The sequence below is a fragment of the Leguminivora glycinivorella genome, chromosome 17 (assembly GCF_023078275.1).
Source record: "Leguminivora glycinivorella isolate SPB_JAAS2020 chromosome 17, LegGlyc_1.1, whole genome shotgun sequence".
Classification (NCBI taxonomy): Eukaryota; Metazoa; Arthropoda; class Insecta; order Lepidoptera; family Tortricidae; genus Leguminivora; species Leguminivora glycinivorella.
This window is the reverse complement of record NC_062987.1, coordinates 13,075,924-13,096,431: the sequence shown is the minus strand read 5'-3', so window position 1 is coordinate 13,096,431 and position 20,508 is coordinate 13,075,924. Positions and strand designations below refer to the sequence as shown.

General features: G+C 39.4%; 2 protein-coding genes across 3 annotated transcripts; one reads left to right on the top strand and one right to left on the bottom strand.

The window, feature by feature from the left end:
- The first annotated feature begins 6,999 nt into the window (after positions 1-6,999).
- LOC125235486 lies at positions 7,000-16,121 on the top strand. 2 transcript variants are annotated; one of them, XM_048142058.1, is made up of 15 exons: positions 7,000-7,137; positions 7,914-8,112; positions 8,990-9,136; positions 9,366-9,478; positions 10,902-11,154; positions 11,440-11,469; positions 11,647-11,805; positions 12,704-12,754; positions 12,870-12,923; positions 13,290-13,328; positions 13,413-13,451; positions 14,110-14,307; positions 15,046-15,105; positions 15,430-15,468; positions 16,045-16,121. In XM_048142058.1, exons 2-15 carry the CDS (start codon positions 7,945-7,947, stop codon positions 16,060-16,062), a joined length of 1,368 nt encoding a protein of 455 aa, XP_047998015.1. In that variant the 5' UTR covers positions 7,000-7,137; positions 7,914-7,944; the 3' UTR covers positions 16,063-16,121. The 2 variants fall into 2 exon arrangements, with proteins under 2 accessions (XP_047998015.1, XP_047998016.1); XM_048142059.1 differs by lacking the exon at positions 12,870-12,923.
- LOC125235487 lies at positions 16,070-20,454 on the bottom strand. The gene is made up of 6 exons (XM_048142060.1): positions 20,234-20,454; positions 19,383-19,562; positions 18,213-18,344; positions 17,530-17,712; positions 16,960-17,102; positions 16,070-16,377 (listed from the first exon to the last, which is right to left on the bottom strand). The coding sequence occupies exons 1-6, from the start codon at positions 20,420-20,422 to the stop codon at positions 16,110-16,112; spliced, it is 1,095 nt and encodes a 364-aa protein (XP_047998017.1). The 5' UTR covers positions 20,423-20,454; the 3' UTR covers positions 16,070-16,109.
- Between the last annotated feature and the right edge of the window lie 54 nt (positions 20,455-20,508).

Sequence of the window (20,508 nt, the reverse complement as noted above, 5' to 3'; positions counted from 1 at the left end):
AAGCAGTAAAGCGAAATGTCTCTGACCACGAGGAATACTATGTGAACTGAAGCTTTCTTATGTACTGTTAAGTATATGAAAGATGCAGACCTTCGCAATGGTGTTCATAATTATTTTTCTTCACATTCTATCACAATAAATGTAATACTGCATACAGGCGGGCACCGGGCAGGGGTGGGAGTTATAAAAAAATATCTTCACCCCATGTTTTCAACGTTCGAACACTTTTATATATTCTGTGTTCGAAGTGGAAACCGTTCTTCTGGAGAAAAATGTAATTTGATAATGTGACCAAAACAGCGGAGAAACTTTTTGTGTAGGAATATTGACTTGAAAAACTACATTTGTAGTAAGGTTTTTATTTAAAAACCTTATAAATTATATCGCCAACTGATAGTGGATACCTCGCTATTTTTTTAAGTAATTTATTTATTTACCTTATCTTACCAACGTTTATCGAGTCACAGTATAAACTTTTAAATCGGAGGCTTCGATACAAATGGTTGCCGGCCTCTGGCGGTGTGAATCACCGCTACAAATTGTTAACTTCAGATTGGCAGGGACCCCGCGGTAATTAAATACGGTAAACGAGCACCTATCTCTTCTACTTTATGTTATTAGATACTTTGTATGTACAGTCGAGTTTAGTTACATCTACACACTTACTTGAACAGAAATAACTGATCGTGAACATACTTTTGTGGTTATAATTTTTGAGTCAAGTTTTAATATTCTTGTTCTTTTTCTTGATGATTTTGTTCCGTTGCGTAACTGTAAATGTTTACATTATATTAACTGAACTGTACAAGACTATATCTACCTCCGGAACTAAAGAGGCACCTACCTACTAAGTACAGTCGACCAAAAATGTGGTTTACCACCCTACGGTTGAGGTTCGTTTCAACGTCATAAGATAATAAGGTCGATTTCCCCTTGCAATAATATTATTTCAGTGACAATTTCTCTCTCTATATATGATACTTACGCCGTGTCTTGCGTGGGCGACGGTCGCGCGACCGTCGCCGTCGCGTCTCATCGCATCGTCTACTTCCATATCGATAAGGTTTGATTTCGTATGCGTCGCATCGCCGTCGCACGACCATCGCGCAACCGTCGCCCACGCAAGCCACGGCGTAACGTCATGCCATAATATGTCAAGTCAGCGTTAGCGATCGTTAGAGCTCGCAGAAACTTTTGTCAAACCACTTTCTTGGCCCCTACGTCGGCCAGATTTTTTTATCAGATTTTTTTACCTACTAGTTTACTGGAAATTATATTTCGATAAAAAATACTGCAATTTTCACTGACCCTAGTGTAATGAGGATAACGCCACGAAACAGTAACTACAACATTTAGGAACTATCTTAGAAAAGTGGTATAAAATGGCAGCGCGGATCCAGCTTCGAGCCCAGGGGAGGGGGGGGCGTCACGTGGTAAAGGCCCAGGCCCCGGGAAGGGCGGGGGGGGGTCACGTGGTCTATTTGTATGGCAACCTAGGCTCCAGGGGGAGGTCATGACCCCCATGCCCCCCCCCCCTGGATCCGCGCATGTAAAATGGAATGGAATGGAATATCTTTCCTATTGGCTACGTGCACGGCTGGTGCTGAAAGCTAGTTTGTAATAATTGTATGGTGTCAAGTTAGTCCAGACAATTTGAAGTTTGACCACATTTTTTCACTTAACATTTGTCGACTGTGGGATCCTTCGTCTGTCCCGCGAACCGTGGTCAGCTAATCGGCGGCCGCAATCTTTTTACCTTTGTAGTTTTTGCGAGTGTGACGTCATGAGTTCGCACCTCGGCCACTCAACCCTAATGACCCTAAAGGTGGCTAAATGATTTATTTAATTACAATATTTGTTTCATGTCGTGTTTATAATTCACTAACTTTTGCCCACGGCTTCGCTCGTGTTAAATTCGAAAATTGGGGAATGCTTCATACAAACTTCCACCCCCCATTTTAGTTAAGTAGGGGGTTAGAAAGAGACAAAAAGTAGCCTATGTCACTCTCCATCCCTTCAACTATCTCCACATAAAAAATCACGTCAATTCGTCGCTTCGTTTTGCTGTGAAAGACAGACAAACAAACAGAGACACACACTTTCCCATTTATAATATTAGTATGGATTATCTGGGCGATTTTATCATAGATGACTACATATATTAAATGGTCGGTAAAAAGTTTTACATAGAAAATTGCAAGATTTGCAAGCCAAGTGAATAAAGAAAAAAATAATTAATACAGATGCCACCCTCCTTCCCCATCCTTTCCAATACCTTTGCTCATTTTTCTAAGTAGGTACCTACTTATAAGTCCCTATATATACAACGTGTTTCCGGTATCACTCAAAACCTCAGACACCCCAACTGATTTTTATTTTTTTAAACTCATCTAGAGTATTCATCTTTTAATCTGATGGTTACTTTTTTTAAATTGAATTTTTAATTTTCTGTACAGCTCTACTTGACTTTTAGCTCTACACTCAATAAAATAATTGCTAACTACCATCATAAACCATAAGACTATTTATTTGTGTACGTTACTGCAACGACATAAGGTTTACCAATAGACAGCTAAGATGTCACTGTAAAACACTTTAAAGCTTCGTCACAGTAAACTTCAAATTGGACAGGTAATCGCAGTAAGCAAATTTAAACCCAATATTCAAAATGACAAGGTTGTAATTAGGTACGAGTTCAATTTGTTATGACTTATGATAAACATTAAGATTAAACTGACAAACAATATAAATATCAGAAATAAGATAGATAAACTTAAAAAATAATTTGAACATCCGTTCGGCTTTGATTATTTATTTATTTAAACTTTATTGCACAACTAAAGAAACATGTACAAATGGCGGACTTAATGCCAAATGGCATTCTCTACCAGTCAACCATATTATTTATTATTATTGTATGTCTTTCCCATCACGGAACAATGGTGTTCCGGACCTTTGGGAGGCGTGCGCGGGGCCGAAGCCAACGCGTAGAGGCCCTTTCGACACTTTAATGAAATGTAAGGGGTACACCGGGCGGATGTTGCCCTTGCCCGTATCATGGGACACACGCAGAGGCAGCACCCGCCAGGGTGTAAGTACTATTTGAGAGTTAATGGAATCTAAAATTAACTGGGCTATTTTGATGAAAGTGATGGACTAAATACTGGGCTATGGATAAAAAACCGAACGCCTGCCTATATAATAAAACGGTATCCAATTTTATTTCCGGCAGACGGTGACTCGTCCCCACAAGATGGGCCCCCACAAAAAGCGACATCCAAGATGGCTCAAGGGCAACACCGGTGTGAGAACTCAAGGGTGTCGAGAGGTGTACACCGCTTTCTGCCCAGTGGCTGTTAAGCCACTGTACCAACTCGCGTCTTATGCAAATTTTCACTTCCACCCCTGGGGCATGTAGCCCTAACGACTCCACTCTGGACGGCCAGTCAAGGCAAGCCAGAGGTAGAGAGTACTGTCCCACCCACCCGCCTTACGGGTAACAGAACTCCCCAGGAGCACTCGGGTACGTGGGGTCGCTGTTCCCCAACAGCTCGCCACAAGCTGCCCTGCGTTGACTGATTGCACTGGTAAAACCAGTGGGCGATGGGGTCGTCACATCCCTACGCCTTTATTATTGTGATTATTGTTGTTCTATACTTGGAACTGGATCAGGATAGTCGATAAAAATAATCCTAAATATCAAATCCCCATATCGTATCGGTATTTAAATAATACCTATTTATACGGCGTAATTTTGGTTTAGTTTGTCATTCAATACTAGACCGCCGTGTGCCTGCTATACGGCCACAATTCAAAAAACCATTTTTTCGAGAAATCGCGTCTTAAAGTTTTGAGAGTATAGTTGAGGCTGTTAAATAGGATCTTACTTCTTGAGTTTTAGGTCTATGAATTTGAAAGTTAGCTATTTTTACTCGGAATGATATAACCCTCCATAAGATCACGCCACTTTTCACAAAAAAAATCTGTTTTTTAAGATACAATGCCTGAAAGACAGGTATTTAGAGTTATGGCTGTATTGCAGAAACATTTTCTTATGATTTTGAGATGCGTCCAAAATTAAACGATATTATTCGATAAAGGTATCATACAAATATATATGAAAAAACACCAAATAGTTAAAATAATTTTATTTACGAACTTTGACAGTAACGACAGCAATAATTATGTGTAACTAGCTTATTCATCAACATTATATTACGTCATTACCAAATAATATTAATTATTTAAAATTGAAACAAATAAAACTTTGTAGCTTACGTATCTTGGTGTCACCCTGGATAGAAGCCTGAATTTCAAGGAACACCTGACCAGCCTCTCTGCGAAGCTCAAGACCCGGAACAGCATCATTCACAAACTTACTGGAACTACCTGGAGTGCCAGCGCAGCAACATTTCGGACAACCGCGCCATCCCTAGTCTACTCCTCGGCTGAATACTGCTCAGCGGTGTGACTAAACTGGCTAAACAGCACCCATACTACCGCGGTAACGCCCAGCTGAACCAAACTATGCGAGTCATCAGAGGCTGCCTAAAACCAACTCCCACACACTGGTTGCCGGTGCTGACTCATATTTTACCTCTAAACTTCCGCCGAGAAAAGTGCCTATTTCGTGAAATCGCCAAGATTCGAGCAGACACAAGTTTACCCATCCACCGAGACCTCGACGCGCTAAAGGCTCTCAGACTGAAGTCTCGACTACCCCCCCCCCCCTCCCCCCAAATTGAATTCCACTACAGTGGGTTACAAGTAAGCCCCTTAGAGGCATGGATAATGGACTGGATAGCCAGAGCTCTTCCTATAGAGCTGTACGAGTTCGATACTGGGGCCCGACCGGTGTGATTTAAGGAGCCTCGACAGGTTTGGTGTCGGCTGAACCGTATCAGGACAGGCATCGGAAACTGCTCATCTTTGTGGTGCAGATGGAGATGGTGCGAGTCTGTGGAGTAACAGTGTGGCCACCCAGATCCGACGGTGCACCATATAGCCTTCGAGTGCCCCATAACCAAGTTTAGCGGAAAAAGGGCAGATTTTAAGACACTTTCGACAAATCATCATCCTCCTTGCGTTATCCCGGCATTTGCCACGGCTCATGGGAGCCTGGGGTCCGCTTTGACAACTAAGACACTTTCGACAAATGCCGTTGAATATCTTAAGTCTAGTTTTTTAATAATTTAAGTAGAGAACAACGTGTACTGACTGGTAAAAATAATTATGACCTTAGTAATGAGACATATTGAACTGCACTTGTAAGAAAACAAAGTTGAGATTTGTTTAATCATTTTCTGTAGTAGTTTCGGCGTCGGGCTGGTAATTTTGTAATAATAAGTGTGATACTGACTGTTTGACACAATATTTAAAGGGATTTATCGCAATTATCACTCAAGTTTTTAGGACGCAACTCAAAACTTACATTTAAAATGTGTGCTATACAGCCACAACTCAAAACGGCCGTCGGTTTACATGCGAACAAACTGGCAAGTGGCCGTATTGCAGGGAATCTTCTGACAATTTATGGTCAATTCCATACGGCCACTTGTGAGAAAAAGGCTCTTAAGGACCGTTTTTGCTATGGCTCTCGAAATAAGGTCGTAAATTGAACGATTTTGAATACGAATCTGCAATAATCCAGAAAATTAAAAATTTTGAGTTGTGGCCGTATAGCAGGCACACGGCGAGACATCCACATCCGTACCCACTATCAAGTTTATTATATATGCTGTAAGAATGCTCTTAAATCCCCTGCACCCACAGTCCATTTATGCTTGAACCTCATCATTGTTAAGTTTGTTATTCCTGTATGATACCCAAAAGAGTATGGTCGTAACAATGTATGTGTTTCATAGAGACTTACGACGTTTTTATCTTAAACAATGTGACGGGGTCATAATTCGTCACACCGTGTCAGGGCTTTGTCTACGTGAAAAATTACTTCCTAATCAGATAATAGGCTAATTTCATACAATTACCTTCGCGTTTTGGAGTATTTGAATATTTGTGGCCGCGTGACCTTAACCTTTCGTATGCGTCTGTCAAAAAATTGTCATTAATATATTAGTCATAATAACTACATGTTAAAGTTGAAACAATATGGAACAGATCTGCTCCTAAGCATAGGAGAGGTTTAAATAGCTTGGCAATGAAGAGTACAGTCTGATGAAAAAGAGTAGAAACATCATCATCATCATCCTCCTTGCGTTATCCCGGCATTTGCCACGGCTCATGGGAGCCTGGGGTCCGCTTTGAAAGTAGAAAGCAGAGTAGAAACACAGAATACATAATAGTACAAGTACAGAAGGCTCACTCCTTTGATGTTCACAAAAAAAAAGCCGCCATTCCAAATTCTTACCTACATTAACAAACGGACCGCTCGCAAGCAGCCGACATTGACTTCTAGTGCGCCGCGCGAAGGTTGTCACCACTGAATGGGCCGCGAACTCGCGGCCGCCGGCATGTACTTCTAGCGTGACGTTAGAATCGCGGAGTGAGCCGCCCCTGGTAGAAACTATAAAGTGGCAACATCGTAGTGTCCTCCCGTTTTCTCACACATATTGATTTGAAAGGGATGACACTATTGACACTACAATGTTGCTACTTTTTAATTTACTACATTTGTTCATTTGTAACTAGGGACCGATTAAAAATAATTCATGGAATTCTTCAGTGATTTCCGAAAAAAATCATGCTTTCAATACTGACTTTTACAAACTATAAAGATAACAATATTATTATGCAGTACAGTCTGACCAAAAAGAGTACAAATTAAAAAGTGGCAGCATTGTAGTGTCATCCCTTTCAAATCAGACTGTAACTGTAAAGGTTGGCAAAAACAACCAAAAACCTGTGGACACTGATTTAAACTTCTTAGAAATTTTCTTTTGTCATTGGCTCATATTATTTTAGAATCAAAAGAGTAAAATTCAATTTACCTGTCATTTTGACTGCATCACAAAATCTGTTTTAAACAGGAAAACTTCAAACCCTCAACATAATATGTAATTTTTTTTAAATAGTAAATTTTAGCCTAAACTTAGGCTCTTGGAAATCGGAAAATGCCTAGCACAACAAATCCTTAATAGCAACGAGAAGAACTCTCGAAAAAACATAATTATATTGAAGGTACTTAATTTGTCACAGTTTCGTTTTCTTTCAACCCCTTATTTTGTAAAACCTTAGTTTCATGTACTACGTATGGGACACAGGCGTGGTATTGATCTCGTAGGTGTTGTTCTCCTTTTTCTTTAACCTTTATTTCATCCATTACTCGTTGATTTTTCTGGCGACGAGGGCAAATCTAAAGGAAAGGATGTATTTCTAGAGAGAACTGGCCTGCTTTCGTCTCGTGGGTGTCGTAGAAGTCGACTGTGGACTGTGGGATACGAGTTCATTTGTGGTGCTAAACATGTTTGGGTTAGCAACCTGTCTCTCCAATATCCCAATCTCATTTCTTTCAACCACTTTGCTAAGAGTGGCGCTGAAACTTGAACAGTTTCAATTTCTACCTACCCTTTTTAGGAATATAGGCATGATATTATACACAAGCACGAGGCAATGTTATAAAACGAGTTGTAAATATGAAGGTGGATCGATACAATGGTAGTGAAAGGCCTAAGAGATGGATGCAATGTGTGAACAATAATATGAGAGTGAAAGGTATTAGTATGGAAATGACGGCTGATAGAGGGGAATGGAGGACGATGATCAGCTGACCCCAAATGGGTAAAGGGCAAGAGAATGATGCTGATGATATGTACAATTCTTGCTGTGAAACACACCAGAAACAATTCTTGCTGCGAGTTAAGCAGAGGATAGTCTTTTAAGGAGTTTATTTTCAGAAATTGTAATACTTACGACAAATATATCAAAACTTAAATTTAAAGGCTGGTTCGTTTCAGATGACAACGCAATAACTCTCAAACCACTACGATGTCGACCTCGAAGCAACTGTTAGGCAGCTATTCTGTACCAAATGTGAGCTTGGTGTACGTTTGCCTCGTGGGCAATATTACCCCAGGGAATCCGGGGAAGTCTAATGTTGGCTGTGGGTCGGGACACAGTCGACCGTCGCTTCACATCATTGACAATGTTGACGAGGTAATATTTCAATAAATGATGTCTTACTTGAAATAAGCGCATAGAACGAAAACTAAAACGTAGTTAGTTAGATGTAGCAAGAAGCCTTTACTTTAAAATACAAACTGAGGTAGAAACGAACCAGGATTCTCGAAGAAGCTGTGGTGACTTCTGATATAAAGCAATAGCTACAATACCTTTTCTGGTTCACACCGAGCGAGGAAAGGTTCGCGAGGCCATGTCCTCAAGCAGCACAATGGTCAATATAGTAGAATAGGCTAGTTTCCTACTAGTCAAATCAGCTTCTTTTTAAGAACTGTCAAAACGATTTGCTAATATGGAGTTACTATGAAATACTGAGGAGTGACGTCACGGTCAATTCATTTACTTTATATCGTTCCCTTTGACTTATTAAATGGAAATTATGTTTAAACATAACTACTGTCCATATTTTTCTTCTAATTATGTGGTGCTTTATTTCGTGCACTGCATAAAATATTTTATTTTAAGTATAGGAAACTAGCCTATTGTAGACACATAGTTGCGTCAGAAATTTTGAAATATTTACATAATAATAACGCAATCCAGGGTTTGAAGATTCCATAAAGAGAAATGATGAGCCAATTTTTAGTCAGCGTCGTATATACTTACTTTTTACTTGTACTATTATACCTATATTCTGTGGTGTGGGTGTATTGTTCGGTGACTCGGTTGATCCATACTCTGGGGAGATTTCAGCTCTTAGTATTTGCCTAAATCCAGAGGCATCTTGAAAACCTTCATATTGCCTCGCGACGCTGCTCACTGTGTGTTTACCCTTTTTCCATATGCTGGTACAGTTCTAAGGCACACACTTTACGAACATTCATATTATATATTCCTTTGGTCGTTTGTTCAGGTTGGCACCAGTAAAGACAACGACACTGCAATAGAAGTCCAGAGATCCGTAGCATTCCACGAACTTGTCGAGAGCCCTGGGAAATTTGGGATCCTCGAATATTTTCCCGATAAAATCGAGGAACAAGCATCAGAAACAATACCTTTGGTAACATGTCTAACGCCATTATTAGCTTTTTAGAATTTGTCTTTATCTCATCCCGGACCATGGTTGTTGTTTTAAAATTTTCTTCCAAAGGAAGTTGAAGGACGATAAATCAAAAAGTGGAACAAAGGCTCCGATGTCGTAGATGAGGTTATAACCGGGATTAAAGCTGCTTAATATATATATAGTTTAAAATGACGTATTATATCACGGATTTTTATTGATTTTTTAGCCACACCATAAGGGAGAGGCAGATGAAGAAAATGTATATGGCAATCCGAAAATTCTGAGCTTAACTAAAACCAAGTGGCTCAGCGAGAGTCGAGATGGATCTCCTGATGCAAGGTGGGTGAATGTCATTCTTGAGTTTATCTTTCTTGAACCTTTTTATAAAAACTTTTCAAAATTTCTATGCCAAATTATCTTTGCAATATTAGTTGGGTATGGGTAGGTACTATTCGACAGTCTTCTTCTTTTTGTACCAGTTTTTTAGAATAGGTATTACGTTGGTCAGAAACTAGCCACTGTACCAACGATTGTTATAAACGCAGTCTTCGCATTAAAACTGAAAGCGAATGATTAGATGTATCCTTACAGCAATGTAAATGCATTAACGGGTGCCATGATTAGACGTAAGCGACTGTCAAGGTCTGGACATGGAGAAACGTAAGGTAATTTTGCTTTCATAAATAATTCTAATGACTTGTTATGCTTCCAACGTGCTTCCAACCTTAATAAAGGTATTCCACCTATTTGAAATAGGTTAATAACACAGAACTTAATTTAGATAGAAGAAACTAATTCATATATTTGTATAGGGGCCGAGCGTGTCAAATTTTGTACTGAAGTTGATTCTTGCCTGTAATTTTAAATATGTCTCAGGCTCTTGATTGTTCATAATTTTTGTATTGTTGCAATTGAATATCACATAACGAGGCATTTTTTATGTTTTGATTGACTTCAACTTACAAAAATTGACGCCCGAAAGCTGCAAGCTGCGAGTAAACGGACAACTCAGTGGATTTCACTGAGTTCATTTGACACGCTAAGTAGATACGTTTGCTTGATCTATGGTATATATGACATCTGTGGTTAATAACTTTCTAAGTTATTATACTATTATTATTATTTTTTGGTGTGGAATTAAAAGGCTTTTTTATTTTATTATTTTTATTATATATGACATCTGTGGTTAATAACTTTCTAAGTTATCCATAATTTGTGATACAATAACGTCAATAACTAAATAAAGTTCTACACCAGTGTTGACACAATATGCCGATCTAAGTATACCGAAAAACAACGACAACAATTTGAAATTATCTGGCTTCGAACGAAAAAGTATTCCGACTTCCGAGAAACATTTTTAAACGGGAATAGGGATGACGACTACATTAAAAAAATTGAATTCTGTTTAGTCCGTCAGTTAGATCGTCTAAAAATACTGAACACATATTTTTCGTTTTATCTAATTAATGACAAAATATAAAGATACAGGGTATCAAAGTTCCGGAGTGGGGGCTTGTGACGTCACTTTTAGGTAAAAATTGTAGGCGTGACGTCACGCGAAACTACAAGGTACTGTACCGTCGTCATTTTTCGTTTACGAGAAAAAAGAAAAAATATGTCCAAAATTTTTTGATGATCTAACTGACGGACTAAATAGTTTTTTTAGTCGTCATCCCAATTGCTCTTTACTCAGAAGCATCTCATCTCCTGCGATCTGCGTACATTACAAAATAACAAGAGTATTCATTATGATTTTTAGAGAGTGCCTGATACAATCTACAACGTCAGAGAGCTCGCTCGGAGAGGAATTGCCCGAACACACGTCCACCCATAAAGCCCTGTCCACGGTGCTAGCCTTGGACAAGGAGCACAACCTATTCGGCTTGTCCAACACATACATACAGCTGACGAGCCCCAAGTGGAGGAAGTGCCCGAAGGATAGCGACAGTAAAGCGGTCTTCCATCAGACTGCTATTGTTCAAGCTTGCTACAAGACGTGTTGCAGGCGTAGGGTGATTACATTTATTTATTTACTACACATCCAAACTTTTATGTTTGCGGTATAGTTAAGTGGTAGTAAAGGAATATTGTTTATATAGATAAAATCGAAAATGTAGGCAATTAACATTATTTCTTATATCTTCAAATGTAGCGACTCCTACATGTTATGCGATATAATATCGTTCGACTTCAAGAAGTTCGTCGATCGATCGATTATTAGTTACATCAATTTCAATATGTTTATGTTTATATTTCAATATCTACTGTTTAAAATATTAATTTCTGTTTTATTACAGAGCAAGACAGACTTACCATCGTCTTTGAAGGTGAGCTTTTTTTCTACTTATCCCTTACCTTATCTTCTTCCGTCTTTTCAAAATAGACTAGACTATTTACTTGTTTGTGTTTACTTTACCCTTATCTTCTACGTTTTAAACTATGCGACATTCAGCAGTTGTATGTGTGCATATCTCATCCTAACATTCCTAACCCTAATGTTTTAGTGCGGAGGCTGCAAGTCAAGATGCTCCTGCGCCAGATGTCGCTCGTGCATCAGTTGCACGTCGCTATTATGCAAATCCTCCTGCTCTACGTGTGTTGTCCCCTGCAATCCTTGCTTGCCGTGCGGCTCATCTTGCGTGGTGCCGTGCCCTTTGTTTTTTGTAAGTACTTGCAATATTACTGCGTTAGGCACGCCACAGACAGTCTGAAAAATTCGTAATCTTAAAAAAGATTTGTATGCAATCTGTCAGTTCAATCTGAAAATTCTGTCAGTTTGAACTGACAGGTTGCATAAAAATCTTTTTTAAGATTATGAATTTTTCAGACTGTCTGTGGCGAGCCTTATATGGCACTCCCGCACTAGGCGCTGTCTCTTGCATCACTCCTTGCGCCGTGTCATGTGGCTTATATTGCGTGGTACCGCGTTCATTGTTTTTTGTAAGTATCTGCAATATTACTACGTTATGTGGCGCTCCTGCCCTAGTCGTCTTATGCAAGTATTCTTGCTCGACGTGTGTTGTCCCCTGCAATCCTTGCTTGCCGTGCGGCTCATCTTGCGTGGTGCCGTGCCCTTTGTTTTTTGTAAGTACTTGCAATATTTCTTAGTTAGATGTCTCATGCACTAGTCACAGTGCTATAATGATCTGTTCCAAGCGTGTTGTCCCCTACAACACTACCTGCTCAGTGTCAGGCGGCTCATCTTTCGAAGTGTCATGTCCGTTGTTTTTGGAAGTATCTCCAATATCACTAGGTCATATGACATTGGTGTATTTAGTCACGTTGCTATGTCGATCTGCCGGCGTATCATGCTGCCAATTTAATCACTTATCAACGTGGATAAAGCATCCGTCACGCTTTAGCAAGTATGTCAGTGTGAGAGTGACAGATGTCTTATCCACGTGGATAAGTGATAAAATTGGCAGCATGATACGCCGGCAGGTCCATGTACCTGGGAATTACCTACACCCCCTTGCACGGCGTCATTACGCTTCCCCATATGTTGCATACATTACATATTGCATATTTTATTGTAACGCACCTACTTTTTTTTTATTACAGAACAAACCCTGTCCCCCTAAGACCTGTCCATCAAGGCCTTGTCCAAGTTACGTGAGTATTGACTGTTACATTCTTCTTATAGTCTTCTCAGTTGTAACTATGAGATTTTTACAGGATTGTTTTAAAAAATAACACAGTTTTCGAAGTAATACGTATGCTTTTACAGTTTAGTTGCTGCACGCCTTCTTGCAGCAGGGAATGCCCACGATTTGGATTGCAGGTGAATTGTGATCAGCTTTAAAAAACTTTTACTCTAGGGTTTTTGGTGAAAAATCATAAGGAAGTCCTACGTCAAGGCGGGAAATAAATAACTCAATACTAAGGAGAAGTTGAGAAGTAAATGTCATATGCGATAATTTTAAATAAAACACGCTTAATTACATTTGACATGTCTCATATCATGTCTAAATTACAAAAACTGAAATGAAAATAGGGTGCATTGGGGTAATTTCGAAAGTAGTCTGATTTCGAAAGTCACATAAAAATCACCATTATTACCATTATATCAAGATTCCCCTTTCGAAACTACCCCAATACACCCCTTAATATAGATGTGAATCATTAACCATCAATTAAATGTTTGCAGTTGTCTGTCATGAAGAAACCAAAATTTGCTCCGGTTTATGTAAGTATGACACTATAAGTTTTTTTTTTAATTACTATCAGCAAACAATACTTGTACTAACATATTTGTTAATGTGTATTTTAGTCGGAAATTGAGCCAAAAGCAAGCTGTATTCTATCAAAGGTAAGAAAGTGTGGTTTTACTACTTACTCCGTATCCTCAGCATTCTACATATTTACGAGTATATCATTTACTAACATTTGTCTGCGGCTTCGCTCGCGTTAGAAAGAGACCAAGTTTTCCACTTCGTTACCATTTTTCAAACAGTTTGTACAGCGGTTATAAAGTGGAAAGTATGCAAAATAATAGAAAATTTTGGGATCATTTTTTTGTCCTAGGTCGACCTGTCCTATCTTAGAAAAATTTGGTGATTTTTCTCGCGAAAATGCCCCACTGCATAGGTACCACTGCTTCCTTTCCCATACCACCACATTTGACAGACACATCATCGTCACGCAGCAGAAGACTATGGAACTTAACATATAATAAAAAATTAATGAACGCTTTAACAGTGACAGACGGTTTGATGCAACCGGCCCTAACCACTTAATTGCTCTAAAATTTTCAATGGACTCTATTGTCAAATAAAGGTGACAGCTGGTAACTGGTCTAACTGGAGTTACCAAAAGCAACTGAGTGGTTTTTGGTCGTGACTGCCCAATTTCTGCCCACTCACGAATCTGTTCTAAAAAGAATCTGCCGTAACCAGAATCCGTCCTTAACCGAATAAAGGTACCAATGAATGTCCAATGAATTTTCAATTGAAATTTTATCGCCACAGCCATTCCTCGCCCGCTCTTGCAACCACCACCCCCGCTGCATCCCCCCCTCCACCTGCTTCCCGTACCTCATGCCGTGCTTCTGGCCCACGCGGTCCGGTGCCCCCTGCTGCGAGCCTTCGCAGTGCTTCCACAACCCGCCGTGCCCGAGGGGCCGCTCGAAGACTGGCAGGGTGCATCCGCAGGAGCTGTGTCCGCATGTGAGTTCTTTGAAGTTTTTAGGTCAACTAAGGTACCGTAATAGGTGGTTGCCGAGGAAGGAATCGGGACATTCGGGACCCGACGAACGAGGAATCAGCGTTTGTAGGTACGGACATTTATACAATTAAAACAATTCCACAAATGCCTGTAAGCATACATATGTTGCTAAAATTAAACGATCAATTCTTGTATATTTATTTATTTATTTATATATATACCGACGATCTCGGAAACCGCTCTAACGATTTCGCTGAAATTTGTTATGTAGGGATTTTCGGGGGTGAAAAATCGATCTTAGATCCCGGAAAACGCGAATTTTCGAGTTTTCATGCGTTTTTCTTTCGCGTTTGTAAACGCCAAATATGGACGTTAATTTCGCCGACTGCGAATCGGCTGGGTGTAGGTTAGTGTGAAGTTTTTTTTTTATCTAAAGACGTGATAGAATAAAATAGAACCGAGCGAAGCTCGGTCGCCCAGATATTGTTGCTAAAACGTGTCACGGGACATTGGCTAACATTAAATGTAAGAAGTAGACGATTTGTCTTTTTATTATAAAATTTATAAGAAAGTGCCAGAGTGCCAGACAAATCGACTTCTTGTAAATGTCAGATAATTAATGAATAAATGTTATTCATTGCACCTACCGTATACTGGTTAAAGATGGCAAGACGTGTCATTGGTATGTTGCTTCAAATCCGTCAATTCACTTGTTTTTAATGCTGCATTTTTTCCCCTAGGGTCTTCCATGCGTCGGGAAGGACAAGAGCCAAAAATGTGAAAACTATTCTTGCATAGGGGTAAGGATACTACTTACACTTTTTCTTATAAGTTCTATGACTTAGAGATTTTTTCTAGTCGTTTTTTCTAACATTGCGAGTAAGTAACTTCTGGATGAGGTTGGTTCAGGGCCGAATAAGTTACATACGATACTCGAGAGGTATTTTTTTCAGATTTATTTTAGTTCTGCCGACTGATGAAGTGATGATAGCATGAAAAATAACTATAAGACGGCTTAGAAATTATATTTCTGCAACTAATCACTACCTAACACCACTAACTATCAAAATTATTGATTTCGGTTGTCCAGAAAAAAATGTTTTAAAATACAATTCTTGTTTCAGCGCAACAATGAAGCATTGGCAAAAGCATTGGCTGATTTCGTAAGTGTTGTATTTTTACATACCTAGTATTGATTATATTTTTGCATCTGTAAAGTTCCTCATATGTAAAGATAAGTATGTGTAGATAAATTAGTAGGTACCTTTCGAAAACTACTTGAATAAAATTTTCTTAAAAAGCTAAAAAAAAATCATGTTATGAAAAGCATACAAGGAATAAGAATAAAATTTTCTTAAAAAGCTAAAAAAAAAAATCATGTTATGAAAAGCATACGAGGAATAAGTTAAGTACCATCGGCATCCTTGTAAGCTGTATATTTGTCATCCTTATTACAAGGGCATAAAGTCTACCGATGGTTAGTTAAGGGTGTTGCTGTTTGTACCTAAATGTTATCGATCTTTTTTTCCCTGATCTAGCCTGGTGCTGGAATGGAATCCGTACTATTCCGTACTTACAGTAGCGATATCTGCCCTAACTTTTCACTGTGCCTTCTCAGCTTTGGTTTATTTGATGCTTTCTTTGGACACGATTTGCGCTGTGCCACCGTGATTTTATTTCCCTGCATTTTCTTGTACTTTATGCACTATATGATATTCATTGTATCCTTTCTTTTTCAGAACACCGTAAAGAAATAAATGAAGATTACTCAATATACTTTTATAAACATAAATTTCCAAATAAACTACAATTCAAAATCTCTAGATACGATATATCTTTCCTTGCACGGTTTGTGCGGCTTCACATGTTTTATCTGGTCGATGACTGAATATGGGGGTGTTCCCTGGGCTATGTGGCAATAGTCACTGCAGTACATGAAGGGGGCGATGTTGGTCTGGTAGGGGTTGGGGGGGAATGGAGGCAGGTCGAATGACTCCCCGTGGCTCCAGGAAGCGAGGGTGGAGATGGCGAAGGGTGTCCTGTATTTTCTCTTTGTTTCGCTTTCGAAGATCCTGGAATATGTAGATAGATACTATTAAGAATTAGTATTAAGAATTAGACAAGACTCAAAACTCAATCCATCCAATGCAAAAACAGGAGGCTGAAAAAGACGATCGTGCGAGTGGCGAGGTCAAATAAATTGACGAGGTTCACATTCCACAGATACAGTAGGCCAAAAATAGAGTGCACAGGTAAGAGGATACTCTGTCTGTAGTCGCATACACCCATAGCTACGGTGACAACTTACCATCAGGCAGGCTATACCTATGCTTGTTTGTCACCAAAGTGGATTAATACTTTCACAGTACAGTGCCATATCTATCTTTAACCGTCCGTGCCCCGCACATGGATCACTTTAAGGGCCGGTTGCATCAAACCATCTGTCACCGTTAAAGCGTTCGTTAAATTTATTGTATGGGAAGTTCCACAGACGAACCTCTGCTGCGTGACGATGATGCGTCTGTAAAATATGGTTGATGCGTCTGTAAAATATGGTTGATGCAACTGGCCCTTAGACGATGACGATGGATCTCTGTGGAAGTAAATGAGGACTGCGTGTGCTAAATAAATAAATGAAAGTAGGTTTGACTTACCCCTTTATATTGTTGACGGGGTTGTGGCACGCAGCCACTTCATGATATTCTTTCTTCACGTGGATTCTGTCGTATACGCCTCTGTGGACTTTGGCTGTTAGGGGCATCCAGATCTCCTTGTGCTTTGGACCAAAGCCTCGGGTCTACATATAAAAAAATGTAAAAATATGAAGCTCGGATCGGGTTTTATGAGAACGTAGGTCTAATATTATGTATATCACTTGAGTACCTACAATAAAATTATGGATTTATTTGGATTTGCAAGTTCTTAACTATTTTGTCGTACCCAGGACGCCAGCAACGCCTTGCTTTGGCGGATGCTAAGAAATTGTCCTGCTGACAGATAAGGTTGTTATTTGACGCGAGAGACATAGAGTTCAAAAGGTTAAAACTTCAGCTTTGAAATAATCCAAATCAGAGGTTACGCGTTTAACTATCCACAGTTCTTGGAGAATAAAACTTTGCTAAACATAATAAAGGGCCGGTGTTGTTTAGGGTTGTTGGTACTTACTTGAAACTTGCTGCTGCAATTGAAAGATAAATAATATATGATGCAATTTTCTGGCTTACCTTAGGAGTATTAAATTCAGTATAAAAGGTGATATGATCCTTTGCGCCGATGCCGTACTGGTCTTCGGCGGTGAAAGGCTTGTGGTAATGCCGATACGTGGACACGTAGGGATCCGTCAACCTGCGGAACCCTTTGGCTGTGTCGAATATAGGTGTTTCCTCGTTCCTGCCGCATGCTACAACCTGTTAAAAAATCCGGTCAGTCATCTATTATCTCCTTCGAAAAGAATTAATGTTCTTCATTGTATTACAGGTATACTGGCGTTTTGCCACAGCTCATGAGAGGGGTCCATTTTGGCAACAAAACTTAGGATTTAACGTAGACACTACCTATATAAGAGCCAGTTGCATCAACCACAGTTAAGACACATCAACGTCACGCAGCAGAATTATATCAAAATTCCCATACATAAAAAAATTGCGAACGTAAATTTATACGGTAACGGACGGCTTAATGCAACATATCCTAAAGTTAGAGCGACTGCCATCTAATCTTCCAACCCAGAGTACAAACTACGGCGAGTCCGGTTTCCCCACGAGGTTCCTTCACCGAAAAAGCATCTGACTAATGGCATTTCATATTTTTAAAATTTTTTTAAATAATATTTATCCAATCAGTAACAATTATCGCATAATCAGAGCCTATCGCATAGAAGGAAATTCAGAAGTGGTTTAATACTAACATCAAATATATACTCCGGGTCAGGTGGCCTGACTATGATGTCTGGAGGCGCTAACGGCGACCTGGGGATCCCGCGGAAGGTGTCTTTCATTTCCGAGATCACTGTTGGCTGTCGTATGGTTTGACCTTGTAACTGTAATGGTTAAAATACAAACATGATTGTATTGATTGTGTATTATGTATCAACTTACTCTACTTAACCCATCACCGCATCAATTGAGTTCAACATCATATTGGCCATAAACAGCTTCGTATGCAGTAAAGGGTATGCCTTTGGCTAGTCTGTGGCCAAGAGTAAGTCCATTTATAATAAAAAAACCGGCCAAGAGCGTGTCGGGCCACGCTCAGTGTAGGGTTCCGTAGTTTTTCGTATTTTTCTCAAAAAGTACTGAACCTATCAAGTTCAAAATAATTTTCCTAGAAAGTCTTTATAAAGTTCTACTTTTGTGATTTTTTTTACATTTTTTAAACATATGGTTCAAAAGTTAGGGGGGGGGGACGCACTTTTTTTTCCTTTAGGAGTGATTATTTCCGAAAATATTAATATTATCAAAAAACGATCTTAGTAAACCCTTATTCATTTTTAAATACCTATCCAACAATATATCACACGTTGGGGTTGGAATGAAAAAAAATATCAGCCCCCACTTTACATGTAAGGGGGGTACCCTAATAAAACATTTTTTTCTACTTTTTATTTTTGCACTTTGTTGGCGTGATTGATATACATATTGGTACCAAATTTCAGCTTTCTAGTGCTTACGGTTACTGAGATTATCCGCGGACGGACGGACGGACGGACGGACGGACGGACGGACGGACAGACAGACATGGCGAAACTATAAGGGTTCCTTAGTTGACTACGGAACCCTAAAAAGGGTCAAAAATTGGGACTGTGCTCTTAGGTAAATTTATTAATCTGAATATTATTAGCCACCAATGATGGTATCGTTCGCTGATGTAATATTTGAACGTTGGTAAGACTAAGCATATGGCGAATGATATCAGGCAACTTTTTTAATTGACCAGGAAAAAGGAGAGTCGACGAAAACAGCTATACCTACCGAAGTTTTCCCGACCAATTAGTTCAAGCAAAGGGTCTCCTCTGAATGGCAGAATAAAATCGTGTTTATAAGCAACTAAATAGTACGTTTTTGGGTAAAAAAAGTACCTTTTTCTCGACTCCAGTCATGAATATGACCCTGCGGCAGTTGATGGAGCAGTCAGAACGCTCCATGGCCTTGTTGGGGTTGGGCTTCACGCAATACTCGCCCGTCGTTGTTCTGTAGATCTCTTTTTCCACCACCATGTCGCGCCCGCATAGCCTTTCTGGTAGCGGTTCATTGATTTTCTGGAAATGTATCCAACCTTATACAAAATATGACACAATTCTTACAGTTAGGTAGGTATTTAAAAACATTTTCGTCAGCAGTCACGATTTTCCTTTTTTTTTCTTGCATGTTTTCCTTGATCTCGTAAGTCTACTTGCTCTATAGTTTCTTTAAGCTTTTGCAGTCACATACCTTTGTAGCTACTTTCTCAGTTTTAAACATTCTACAGCCCCTGACATAAATATTTTAGGATAAGAATTACACTTTAAATTTAGGTATCAAACATAAGATTTCCCAGTAACTGACCAAATTCGTACCTAACCCTGAAAAACATGCTACCCCTGAGGGGTTTGTGTACCCCACTTTAAAGAATCTAGCTCTACGTCAGTACACCTAGGTAATTTTCGAAGCTGTCGAAAGCATCATCTTATAGGTTTTGTAATTTTTATCAATTCTGGGGGGTTACCATGACGTACTAAAGACGTTCAGTTTAGGTTGAGAGAAAGGGACACAGCTATAGCAGTTACATAGCTCCGTCCCTCTCTATCAACCTAAACTGAACGGCTTTAACACGTCATGGTAACCCCCCTGATACCAATCTGATCGCTTCTGCCTATTTCTGACTTCTTTCCTTTTCTGGTCTACTCAACTGGAAAACCATTTATTAAGAAATCTGTCTTAAGACACTTACGCAGTCGAAGGCATAAGGTACATCAGGTATATGGCGATGTCCGATGCTAGTGGAACTTCTGGTCTCAGTCTGGGATAACCTAAGTGGTATGTTATACTGAACGTTACCCCACGTGTTGACATTTTTTATTAGAAGATTGTCTAATTCTAAGGGTTTGCTAGCACACCCAGTTGGTGCATCCCCTGTCATATTGAAATAAAAATTGGTTTAAAAAAAATGCTATTAAAGTTTTAGTCATTTGACGTGAATTGACAAATGTTTGTCGAAGACGTTGA

Bases quoted from the DNA above. Each gene is read 5' to 3' on its own strand.
- LOC125235486 (XM_048142058.1), top strand. From the start codon at position 7,945: ATGTCGACCTCGAAGCAACTGTTAGGCAGCTATTCTGTACCAAATGTG. The intron at 12,924-13,289 runs GTGAATTGTGAT...AAATGTTTGCAG, and splicing joins GCCCACGATTTGGATTGCAG to TTGTCTGTCATGAAGAAACC. The intron at 15,106-15,429 runs GTAAGGATACTA...TTCTTGTTTCAG, and splicing joins AAAACTATTCTTGCATAGGG to CGCAACAATGAAGCATTGGC.
- LOC125235487 (XM_048142060.1), bottom strand. From the start codon at position 20,422: ATGACAGGGGATGCACCAACTGGGTGTGCTAGCAAACCCTTAGAATTA. The intron at 18,345-19,382 runs GTACTTTTTTTA...TAACCATTACAG, and splicing joins TGACTGGAGTCGAGAAAAAG to TTACAAGGTCAAACCATACG. The intron at 17,713-18,212 runs GTTAGTATTAAA...ATTTTTTAACAG, and splicing joins ACCCGGAGTATATATTTGAT to GTTGTAGCATGCGGCAGGAA.